Genomic DNA, 12,947 nt, shown 5'->3' on the forward strand with positions numbered 1-12,947 from the left:
GATCTTTTAATTAATGCGGACTCTGGTGACTGTACAACTCAATTTTAATCGAACGCCTGAGAGACCTGGTCGGCATAAATGAGGTAGCCTTGGAGTGGTTTCGCTCGTACCTAACGGACAGGAGTTTTGGGGAGTGATTGGGGAGGCCTCCTCATCACGGGCTCTTTTTAAATGCGGTGTTCCACAGGGCTCGATTTTGGGCCCCCTCCTGTTCACAATCTACATGTTGCCAATTGGCAACATCATTCGTCACCATGGCATCAATTTTCATAGCTACGCAGATGATACACAGCTGTACATACCCTTAAAAACTGGTGTCACAGGAAACATACCCCGCCTGCTTGAATGTCTCTCGGACATCAAAAAATGGATGTCCCAGAATTTTTTACAACTCAACTGAAATCATCTTATTCTGCCCCCCAAATTCCACCCACTCCTTCCACTCTGAACTTGGCACTTTAGCTCCAAATATCACCCTCACTGCCCGTAACCTAGGTGTAATTTTTTACCCAGCCATTTCATTTCACAAGTCACAAGAGTAGTCCAGTCCTGCTACTACCAGATTAGGAACATTGCCAAAATAAAATCATTCATATCCACTGCAGACCTGGAAACCGTCATACATGCCTTTATTTCATCCCGCTTAGATTACTGTAACTCCCTCTACTCAGGTATCAATAAAAAAAACTATATCCCGTCTCCAGATGGTGCAAAACTCGGCTGCTAGGTTACTCACCAACACAAAGAAAAGAGAGCATATCACACCCATCCTGGCTGCCCTACATGGACTGGCCCCCAGTTACATTGTGGACATGCTAAAACCTCATGAGCCAGTTCGCCAGCTTAGATCCTCGGATTGGGCCCTCCTGGATCCTCCCACAACACACTTTGTCACACAGGGGGACCGGGCCTTTTCGGCCCGGGCACCGTTGCTCTGGAATGCCCTACCCTTGGACCTTAGGTTAGCAGAGTCAGTGTCCTCTTTTAAATCACTTTTGAAAACACATTTGTATATAAAGTGTTTTCCTAAGGATTGTTTTATGGACTGACTTTAAATGCCGTTTTTATGCTTTTGTTTTCTTATTTTATTCTCTCTTTTGCTGATGTTTGCGGTATTTAAATACCAATTATCTAATGGCTTGTTGGAATTCAAAGAAAAACACTGGATTCCATCATTTCAGTACGATATGATATCTACTTTGCAGAGACTTGAAATGATGTCAATTCATGAGCAATAGAATATGGAGCAATGTGTTTAACAAAACTAAAACCAAGGCAACCAAGCGTCCTGGGGTTTAAACGTTTTATTCTGTTAGGATGTATATGATGATATATGTACATTAAGGATCAAGTGCCACTGTTTAAGGCTCAGAAAAGGAAAAGCTGAGGATGCAATATGCATACATTACATTGACAAAACTACTTGACCAAAAGCCCCCCCAAAAGAAATCACTCAAAGCTGGAGAGGAAATTCAACACAACCTCCTTAAGTTTTTTATCTGCTTCCTCTGAGATTTTGCCATCCACCCTGCAATGATATAAAAAAATATATTAAGGAAGTGCAATATAACATCGATATTAATGAATAAGGTTCAGCAACATTCTAGCAGTCTAGTTACATTTATTTTGAACTTACCTGATATTCGTCAGCAACTCTTGGTGCTGACTTAGAACGTGTTGAAGGAAAGACTTTTCAAATTTGGTGATCTTGCTGGGATCCATTTTGTCCAAGTGACCCCTTACACCAGCATAGATTACTGTTACTTGTTCCTCAATGGCCATAGGACCTGAAACATGAAATGAAATAATTACCCCCCCAAAACGTCCAAATTAACACTCATTTTCTTTTAGTATTAGTCAATAGGTGGGTTTCCACATTGTTATGTTTGCATATAAGGAAACTTGAATGGGATAAAAAAAAAAAAAAGTCAAGGTGTTTTCTGAAGCATCTGTAGGAATTAGGGGCGTGCCGAATTTCACGAAACGATACGATACGATATTGGGCACACAACTTCGATACTATTTCGATACGAAATATATGGGGGAGAAAAAAAGCAAATGCAAACAAATAATTCTGTTTTTGCATTATTCAGACATGCAAACTTGTAGCTTTTCAGCTACAATAGCCGTTTTGAATCCAAGGGCAATAGTGTGACACCTGACCCGAAAAAAAAAAACATGTTGTCACCCTTTTCACCTCGGGGCTGTTTGCATGCCTGATTACTATTATTGTAAAAAAAAAAAAATCAAAACGATATTTTTTTCCCCCCAAAACGCTACATATCGTCACGAAAACGTATCGCGATATATCGCGGGACGATATATCGGCACACCCCTAGTAGGAACGCGTCTAAGCGTAATCACCTCCGTACAGTACGTGCAAATACTTACAGTACTGTCCCTGCTTTAGCAGCTCGGTCAGGCGAACGCCACGATTCAACAGCTGCTGAGTGGCCGCGTCCAAATCAGAACCGAACTGGGCGAAGGCCGCCACCTCGCGGTACTGGGCCAGCTCCAGTTTCATGGTACCAGCCACCTAATGGGATACAATGAGTCATTTATTACAATCCATATTGGACCACTTCACCACCAGTGTTGAATTTTTTTTTATTTATTTTTTTAGTCATAGTCTTTTGAATAAAATTCCATTTAGTTTGTCATATTTTAGTCATCTGAAATGTTTTCGTTTTTGTCTAGTTTTAGTCGACTAAATATCATAAGATTATAGTAGACTAAATCTACAGTTGATTTAGTCGACTAAAATGTATTTTGGCGGTGCCTTGATGGCGTCATAATGACTGATTTTACATGTGGCTGCATGCTGAAAATAGCCGATCTACAAGCTCACAACGCGTCGCGACGCGTTGTGAGCTTGTAGATCTGCTATTTTCAAAGCGCAACACCAGAGCACAACCAAACATAAAATGACTTGTCTTCTAGTTCTACTGGATCTCTTCTCCACTACATTTTAGTCTAGTTTTTATTTGTTGACGAAATTGTCAATATATTTAGTCTTAGTTTAGTCATCGTAGCTTAGTTTTTATTTCGTTTTCGTCAGTGGAAAAAGGTAGTCGACGAACATTTTTCGTCACAGTTTTAGTCGACGAAATCAACACTGTTCGCCACTGGTAGATAAATGAGTGAAGGCACAGGCCACCAAGCGGACTAAAAAGTCAGAACTAACCTGCTTCATAGCCTTGGTCTGAGCAGCAGAACCCACGCGTGACACAGAAAGGCCCACATTGATGGCTGGGCGGATACCCTTGTAGAACAGCTCAGTCTCCAAGAAGATCTAAACAAAAACACAAACCACTTAGAATCTCTTACCATTCAAGTAATTCACTTGGGATGAAAAATATACTTTCTTAGTAATTGTTTTATCAATTACTTTGAATTAATTAATACAATTATCGAAAAGCACATTTTCTTTTATATTCATTTTCATTTTGTATATATCAACGAATCAACATGAAAACGGTGTAATTTTTTTTTAAATAATATACGCACAAAAATAGCCAATCTACAAGCTGTTTGCTATTATTTTATTAACCCATTAATACCTGGAACGCATCTGTGTCACTTTTAGATTTCTTTAGGCTATTCAAAAATAGCAGATATACAAGCTCATAGCGCGGCACCGAGTGCCGCGCTACGAGCTTGTAGATCTGCTATTTTTGAAAAATCTTGAAAAAAGAAAATTTTAGATTTTTTTCCAAAAACATTTTTTTTAAGAATCGCCTCAGGTCTTAAAGGGTTAAAATGTATTATATACCCCTCGGGCAGGTTGTGGACATTCAAACACACACCTGTCCATCTGTGATGGAGATGACATTGGTTGGAATGTAGGCAGACACGTCACCAGCCTGGGTCTCAATAACAGGCAGGGCGGTCAGGGAGCCGCCGCCAAAGTTGTCGTTCATCTTGGCCGCTCTCTCCAACAGACGTGAGTGCAGGTAGAACACATCTCCAGGGTAGGCCTCACGGCCAGGGGGCCGACGCAGCAACAGGGACATCTGACGGTAGGCAACGGCCTGAAGAAGATGGAAGAGCAAACGTCAAACTGATTCCAAACTACCAGTGGTGGAAAGTAACTAAGTGCATTTACTTAAGTACTGTACTTAAGTACAATTTTGAGGTATTTGTACTTTACTTGAGTATTTCCAATTTCCTATACTTTTACTTCTGCTCCACTACATCTCAGAGGCAAATATTGTACTTTTACTCCACTACAATGATTTGAAAACTTTAGTTACTAGTTACTTTGCAGATATAAATTATTACATAATAAAACATTCATTAACCACTTTAGCCCTATTTTATACATAGGCTATTTGAAAATAGCCGATCTACAAGCTCACAACGCGTCGCAAAAGACGCGTTGTGAGCTTGTAGATCGGCTATTTTCAAACATTTTAGTACTTTTACTTTTGGTACTTTAAGTACATTTTGATGCCAATACTTTTGTACTTTTACTCACGTCATTTTTTGATTCTGGACTTTTACTTGTAACAGAGTATTTTTATTTTGCAGTATTGGTACTTTTACTTAAGTAAAGAATTTGAGTACTTTTTCCACCACTGCAAACTACAGATTACAATGTAATGGCACAGCCCCAGCCCATAGGAGTCACTAGAGCCCTCCTTGTTCAAATGCTGCCAACTAATCACGAAAAAGAAAACGGTCCTGTGGGCTACAATTTGAAGACTTGACCGCATCTGTGTGTCATTTTAAGATTTATTTGGCTATTCAAAAATAGCAGATCTACAAGCTTGTAGATCTGTATATATTTTAACTCAAATCTTTGCTTTTGGGGGGTCCCTGGAACAACATATTTTGAGATGGGGGTCCGCGGCCGAATACATATCATTTTGTGGGTCCGTGACATGATAAAAGTTTGAGAACCACTGATATTAAAGGAGTAGTTCACCCAAAAAATGACTTATTTTCTATCAATTGCACACCCCATGAAGCCTTGAATCCATGGATTTATTTGTGTTTTTGTCGCATTCCTAAGCTAATAATTTGATTCCTGTCTCCTACCGGCTAATGTATCCGGTAGGAGACACAAAGTAGATTATTTGTGTCTCCTACCGGAAATACACCCGGGCATCAAATTATTGGCTTAGGAATGCGACAAAAAACTAAATAAATCCATGTATTCAAGGCTTCATGGGGTGTGCAATTGATAGAAAATAAATATTTTTTGGGGTGAACTCCTCCTTTAAAGCAACATAGGTTTTTTCAAAAAACTGTTTGTAGAATACCCCAGAAGCAAAGATTTGAGTTAAAAATGCTCGCTTTAATATATATATATATATATATATATATATATATATATATATATATATATTTTTTTTTTTTTTTTCAAAGATTTGCACACATGCCGCGCTATGAGCTTTCCCGCGCGTTCCCGGTCTTAATTCATGGGTTAAGCGCCATTTTATACTTCATCGTACGATGGCTGCCAGGTGTAAAGTAGGTTCAACAAACCTGCTTGGACAGATCGTCGTAGATGATGAGGGCGTGCTTGCCGTTGTCTCTGAAGAACTCTCCCATGGAGCAGCCGGCGTAGGGGGCCAGGTACTGCAGGGGGGCCGCGTCGGAGGCGGTGGCGGACACCACGATGGTGTACTTCATGGCATCGGCGTCCGTCAGCCTCTTCACCAGCTGAGCCACCGTGGACCTCTTCTGGCCGATGGCGACGTAGATGCAATACAGCTTCATCTTCTCATCCGTTCCGTCGTTGAAGCGCTTCTGGTTGATGATGGTGTCGATGGCAATGGCGGTTTTGCTGCAGGACAAAATGTATGAGCCGAATTAGGCCTGACCTCGATTATTCCAATAGTCGACCAATCGATCGAGGGAGTCTGAGTCGACTGCCAATCTCTTAGTTGAATCATGGGGAAAAAAAGTGACTGAGAGATTGGCCTAATTTGTTATATTAATTAAATAGTTTGCCAAAAATAGGATAAACATCATGATTTATTGGGATAAACCAAGCAAGTATATGTTAAATCAGACATTAAGCACCCCTACAGCCCAAATGGAATGTTCCTCTATTGCATGATTCGACTGAGAGATTGGCAGTCGAATCAGACTGATTCCACTGCCAATCTCTCAGTCGAATCATGCAAAAAAAAGGGGGGGGGGGGATCCTTAGTCGGGGACAGGCCTAAGCCAAATATTCAGGATATTTCATGTCTGATAAATAGCAACATCTTGAACACCAGGTACATTTTTGGCAGTTCTGCATTTTCTGACACAATCATGTAACATTGTTCAGTTTAATCCCAGTCAAATGGAAAAAAAACAACAACAAAAAACATGTGGGATTTGTGACATTGCTCGTAGCAGAGGGTCACATTTCGTGGCTATATGGTATATGGGTCCATGGATTAAAGCAAAAATAATCTCACGACTTAATTTTTTTTTTGTATGGTCAAGTCCTATTATGCGATTTGGGAAACAGTGTGAAAGGAGCCCACTCCACACGCTGTTTCCTAAAAAATTAACACAATATGTAAAATTATGGTGTTTTAGTTCATATTGTTCCTGCTGTTCTACATCCTGCCAACCAGGTGAAGAAATCACAGACTGAGGCTTTTAACCTTTGCTTTTATGAAATATCCGAGACCATTAGGGTTTTATGGAAGATGCCTCTAAACATATTGCTAGTTTGACCACTTCAAATGCTCTAATCTTTGAAGAGAATAATAACCGAAAATAGCTGCTTGTAGATCGGCTATTTTCGCTGCGCAACATGCTTCCATAGAAGACATGCTGGCTTCCATGGAATCAAAAATGACTGAAATCAGTCGTGGCGACTGAGAACTTTAATCCATGTGGGTCAGACATAGCAGTTGGCATCTCTGCTTACCGATCGTGATTATCAATGCAGTCAAATGGGATAATCAAATCTTGACGTGTTGGTTTTAGGATAAAGTACTGTCTTGGCTGTTTCAAGGCAAAAAAAAATGACTGGCCAGTCAAGCCACCTTTCCCGTCGACAGCTTCTCAGCGAAGGCAAAAGGAGTGGGAGACTGCTAGGACTGAAATTCAAGGGGGTAGAACTTACCCAGTCTGCCTATCGCCAATGATGAGCTCACGCTGCCCACGGCCGATGGGCACCAGACTGTCCACAGCCTTGATGCCAGTCTGCATGGGCTCTCTCACAGAGATACGGGGGATGATGCCAGGCGCTTTCAGACCCACACGCCTACGGATGCTTGAGCCAAGGGGACCCTGGTAAATACCAGCACGACAAAAAACATCAGCATTGTTATAGCAGTTATTATATTATAGTAGTATGTCATCAAGTTAATACTCATGGTTGGCTACAGAATGGAACTGTAAACTAGGATCCATTGAATAGTTGCTCTGAAATACAGATTAATGCGACTTGAAATGAACAAGTAGAGGCTACAGCATCATATGTCCTGACCTTTCCATCAATAGGATTCCCCAGAGCATCGACAACACGACCCAGGAGCTCCAGGCCAACAGGAACGTCCACAATGGCTCCGGTTCTCTTGACAACGTCACCCTCCTTGATCATTTTGTCATTACCAAACACCACAATGCCAACATTGTCTGGCTCCAAGTTCAGAGACATACCCTGGACAAGAGAAGATAGCACAAAGTTCTCAAAACCGTTCTTTATAGTTTGCAACTACTTTACTTTTTTATTACTTTATTTGTTTATTTAGACAGGACAGAGCATATTAATGAACGTAAATACACCGGATTTAGCAAAGATGCTAATTTTCATCCGCAGTCCTCACACAAAACAGAAAAACAATAACATCAGAAAACAGACAAACGGTGAAATACAATTACATTACATAGCCTAAAAAAAAAAAAACTAAAATATGATCACAAATGGTTGCAGCTTTGGTTTTCAAGCAACCATCTTTTCACATTGAATTTAAAAGATGGAAATGTAGCACAATCCCTTATATGTAGAGGAAGGCCATTCCAAGCTACACAACCCTGTACTGAGAGGACATTTTGACCGAAGGTTGTTTGCCGGTGCTGCACTTCACAATCTCCTCGAGTGGTTGCTCTGGTACTGATTCCTCTTTCAGGCTTCCTTTTAATGAATTCCCTTAGGGGGGGCGGGCACAGACCATGTAAGGTCTTGTATATGACCCCAACCTGTTTGAACTTTTTGAAATTGTCGAAGCAAAAAAAATTGAGCCTCCTGAGTATGTTACAATGATGATATTATTCATTGACTTATTCATTTACTGTGATTGTCGCTTGACAGCAGTGGTAGAAGTACTCAGATGTTTTACTTAAGTAAAAGTAGCAATACCACAATATAAAAATACTCTGTTTCAAGTAAAAGGCCTGTGTTCAAAATGTTACTTGAGTAAAAGTACATAAGTATTGGCAACAAAATATACTTAAAAGTACCAAAAGTAAAAGAACTAGAATGTTTGAAAATAGCAAATCTACAACGCGTCGTATCGCGACGCGTTGTGAGCTTGTAGATCTGCTATTTTCAAATAGCCTATGTATAAAATAGGGCTAAAGTGGTTATATATAATACAGTAATTTATATCTGCAAAGTAACTAAAGTTTTCAAATAATTGTACAATATTTGCCTCTGAGATGTAGTGGAGTAGAAGTAAAAGTACTGAAAATTGGAAATACTCCAGCAAAGTTAAAACACCTCAACATTGTACTTAAGTACAGAACTTGACCAAATGTACTTAGTTACTTTGCACCACTGCTCGACTAGGCTGCACTAGCCTTCCTGCTTTCGTGTATAGAGGGGCGGGTTTAAAATCAGCGCAGAGAGAATGCGCCTGATCTCATTGGTTCACCGATCTGTTCCGTCAGCCCCCGCCTCGTCAACACAACATTACGAGCGACGCCCACTGCACTCTGGTTGGTTGGGGGAAATGAAACACTTCCTCATACCGGGTACACCGACGACGTTGGTCCAGGCTTTTATTTTTTTTAGCAAAACTAAACAATAAAAGCCTGGAGATCGAGGCTACTGCTTGACAGTGGTGGAAAAAGTACTCACATTTTCTACTTAAGTAAAAGTATCAATACTGCAATATAGAAGTACTCCGTTACAAGTAAAAGTCCGGAATTCAAAATTTACTTGAGTAAAAGTACAAAAGTATTGGTAACAAAATGTACTTAAAGTACCAAAAGTAAAAGTACTAAAATGTTTGAAAATAGCAGATCTACAAGCTCACAACGCGTCGGCGTGAGCTTGTAGATCGGCTATTTTCAAATAGCCTAGGTATAAAATAGGTCTAAAGTAGTTAATGTATGTTTCATAATATCATAATTTATGTCTTAAAAGTAACTAGAACTAAAGTTTTCAAATAATTGTAGTGGAGTAAAAGTACAATATTTGCCTCTGAAATGTAGTGGTGTAGAAGTAAAAGTATTGGAAATTGTAAATACTCAAGTAAAGTACAAATACCTCAAAATTGTACTTAAGTACAGTACTTAAGTAAATGTACTTAGTTACTTTCCACCACTGCTGCTTGACAGTATTAAAATACTGTGAGTAGTACACAAAAATATTCATGGCATTGCGTGTCACCTTGAGACCAGAGGAGAATTCCACCATCTCCTCAGCCTGCACATTCCTGAGCCCATAGACTCTGGCGATACCATCGCCGATGGACAGAACACGACCCGTCTCCTCCAGGTCTTGGCTGCTTTCAGTTCCCAGGATCTTGCCTTCCAGAATGGACGACACTTCAGCTGTACCTGTTTAAAAAAACAATAACATGTTTAAGTAAGATACAACCATACACGGTTTAAATAACAAACATCCATGCATGCACCTGTTGCACCACATCAAATCACTGAGAGGCTTTCTATTTACCCATAAGCAGTAGTCCAACATGGACATATTCTGTTTTCTTTCAGTATTCAACTAGTAAAGAGTATTTTTTTTTAACTTCAAATCAACTGGTAAGATGTCATCTCCCCGGTTTATTTTTATACCAACCAACACATACATACCTACAAGTGCCATTTGAAAACAATGCATTCACACAAGAGGACACACTAAAGATGGCTCTACAAAAAGATAACTGTTCATTATTATTTTTGTTCACAGGCTATAGAGACTGATGGGTATGGGTATTTTCACAGCCATTTCGTTCACAATATTTTAATTTTGAAATATAATTTAGTCAGCTCACAATCTGACCAAATTATCTCCTTCTGAGAAGGCGGTGGAAATGGATTGGGCATGTAATACGTCGTAGAGAGCAGGACAACATCACCCCCCCCCCCCCTCCAACTGCCCTTCACTGGACACCAGACGGTAAACATAAAAGAGGCCGACAAAATAACACCTGGCGTAGAACAGTGGAGGGAGAGCTGAAGACCCTGCATCACACCTGGGCTTCTATAAAGACCTCTGGCCCAGAATAGACAGGAGTGGAAAGAAATCCTTTGTTTGCTGGCCTACATGCCAGCCAGGCATAAAAGGGGCAGTAAGTACTATCTGAACATTTCTAATCATCAACGCAACAATGTTTTTAGCGCTTACACAGCTGTGTAGCACCATACAGTAAGACCCTGTAGTTGGCACCTGTGTGTGCCACCTCCATTTTCCATGTCCGTCCGTCCGTCCCAGCCCAAATACATTATTGCTTCACTAATTGGAAATACTGACCTGTTTTCTTCTGTGCTAGCCATGGTCTGGTGGTGTGCAGGTCCCTGACTCCTACGCATGCTGCGGCAGCATTCTGGGAAACCTTTTTAAGAATTTAAAGGAGAGGTAGCATGAAGTGGCAAGAAAATGTACTGTAATGTTTACAATACAAAGACTTTAAAATGAGTTGTCCAGTAGTGACGAAGAGAATCGTGTTAATTTCTTATAACTTCTTACTAGTCTGTCTAGGCAGCAGATAAACCCTCTGCACTGTCTTATATGGGAGTGGTTCTCAAACTTTTCACCCTATCTGGACCGCTATCTGAAAATGTTTTGTGCCAGAGACCCCCAGAAGAGAAGATTTGTGTTAAAAAGTGCTATGTTATTCAAAAATGTTCAAAAAGGATTTTTCAAAACACAAAAAACAAAGTGACGCACTGTGAGCTTGCGGCAACAGATTTTGCTGGGGACCCCCTGGAACCCCTCCAAGGAACCCTGAGGGTCCCCGAGCCCCACTTTGAGAACCAATGTTATATGGCATTTTCTTTTAAATTGGCATTGGTAGCTACTAACTAGCTACAGAAGCTACATTTTCCTATTATTCCTGCCCCAGTCAGTAACAACCGGTAGCAATGAGAAACAGCTTGTATCCAAACTTGTAACAAAGTGGCCAATCATTTAATTTAAATCTCATGTTTTAAAAATGGCTTTGAGGTCCTTGGGGGGGGATCCAGGGGGTCCCCAGCTAAATTATTGATAGTTAGGTCATTTGTAAACAGGACACAGGATTTGGTGTAAATTGGGGTCCTAGAAAATAGTAATAAAAAACGTATCAAGAGGATCTGTGCTAACTCTGTGGCCTAATGCATTGGTTCTCAAAGTGGGGTCCAAAGACCCCCAGGGGTCCTTGGGGGGGTCCAGGGACCTCCAGGGGTCCTTGGGGGGTTCCCCAGCTAAATGTGTTAATATAGCATCACAATAATTTTAACCACGACAGAATCGGCCACAGACGGCATTAAAACACTTCTTTATTGAAAGATATGGATTATTACATTAAACTACTACACCGTAGAGCCAGTTAACATTTGGGGCTTGGGGGTAAGCACCTTTATTTTCACATTTGTACATGTTTGGAGTGTCTACGGGGCATAGTGCAGAAAGTCCATGTCTCCATGGGGGGTGAACCCTACAACTCTCGTAGATTGAAGACGTCAGAATCATAAATACGTCTACGAGGGTTGTATACTACAGCTACTGTCATGACAGTCATGGCGGAACTTTTACATGGTGTTTGCACTTTCTCCATTGTACAACCCGTACATCTACATAAACGTTCATATTTCAAATATAAAGTACTTACCCTACGGCCATGGATGTAACAAGTTGAAACAGGTGGGTCTAAGTACCCGTGTCTTCCGTATATTGTTCAATAAAAAAGCCTTTTAATCAGATCGGCGGCCATTTTCTAATTTTCTCATTAATTGGACACAGAATATACTATTCTCATGTTTGGCAATACTCAACCAAAACATTTCTCAGTGAAGTGCATTAGGATCTAAAGAGTAAGTAAGAAGTTTAAGAAAAAAAGCTTCATGCGTCACAGTGTAATACACCTCCCAATCGATAGGGTCGCGTCGTTGAAAGCATATGAAGGAAATTCAGAGAAAATGGCCACCGATCGGATTAAAATGCTTTTTTATTGAACGATACGGAAAATACGGGCACTTACACCTACCCGTTTCAACTTGTTACATCCATGGCCGTGGGGGTAAGCACTTTATATTTGAAATCTGAACGTTTATGTAGATGTACGGGTTGTATAAATGGAGAAAGTGCCAAAACCAGAATGAAGTCATGATATGACAGTCATGTTTCAGGGCTAGCACTGACGCACTTGCAATTGTTTGATCACCTGACATTTTTGCAAGATAATACGGGTTATTTTAATGCAGCTTTGTCAACTGCAAACACTAAACAAAACAAGTCAAATATTGAGATTGGGCCCATGAAAGTGCAATAATATGGCCGTTTCTATCCATTACCTCCTCGCCATTGATCATCATCAAAGTTGTTAAAGTTCAGCAAAAAGCAAAAACAATAATGAATGCTTACAAATCCAGCCCGACGGGGCAGGGTTCGAACCAGAGCCCCTGCGACACGAACAGACAGCATGTTGTTGATGTGGCTGCAGCTGATCCTCCACTCACTGACTGACTGACCTCAGGCTAGAAAGATGGAGGATTTTATTTCTTTTTTAACTAAAAGGTCACATGAGGACAATGAACCGGATATGCTTGGCTGGCAGGCACCG

The 12,947-nt window shown here is 40.5% G+C and overlaps 2 protein-coding genes across 2 annotated transcripts in view; both read right to left on the bottom strand.

The window, feature by feature from the left end:
• The window catches only part of ark2n (arkadia (rnf111) N-terminal like PKA signaling regulator 2n), a 50,906-nt gene that overhangs the window by 9,768 nt on the left and 28,191 nt on the right, over positions 1 to 12,947 (bottom strand). The gene's annotated exons all lie outside the window — the stretch shown is intronic.
• On the bottom strand, positions 1,286 to 12,874 carry atp5fa1 (ATP synthase F1 subunit alpha). The gene is made up of 11 exons (XM_080419625.1): positions 12,749 to 12,874; positions 10,658 to 10,739; positions 9,569 to 9,738; positions 7,442 to 7,615; positions 7,076 to 7,242; positions 5,491 to 5,791; positions 3,807 to 4,031; positions 3,185 to 3,292; positions 2,392 to 2,536; positions 1,637 to 1,787; positions 1,286 to 1,528 (listed from the first exon to the last, which is right to left on the bottom strand). The coding sequence occupies exons 1-11, from the start codon at positions 12,806 to 12,808 to the stop codon at positions 1,450 to 1,452; spliced, it is 1,662 nt and encodes a 553-aa protein (XP_080275751.1). The 5' UTR covers positions 12,809 to 12,874; the 3' UTR covers positions 1,286 to 1,449.

Source organism: Gymnoscopelus braueri (assembly GCF_963280865.1).
Source record: "Gymnoscopelus braueri genome assembly, chromosome: 22".
NCBI classification, from domain to species: Eukaryota; Metazoa; Chordata; class Actinopteri; order Myctophiformes; family Myctophidae; genus Gymnoscopelus; species Gymnoscopelus braueri.

What these genes read in the sequence shown, in the direction of transcription:
- atp5fa1 (XM_080419625.1), bottom strand. Translation starts at nt 12,808, where the DNA reads ATGCTGTCTGTTCGTGTCGCAGGGGCTCTGGTTCGAACCCTGCCCCGT. An exon ending in GCTAGCACAGAAGAAAACAG is followed by an intron (nt 9,739 to 10,657) that starts GTCAGTATTTCC and finishes TTTTTTAAACAG; the next exon opens with GTACAGCTGAAGTGTCGTCC. An exon ending in GCTAAAGCAGGGACAGTACT is followed by an intron (nt 1,788 to 2,391) that starts GTAAGTATTTGC and finishes TTCATGTTTCAG; the next exon opens with GTCCTATGGCCATTGAGGAA.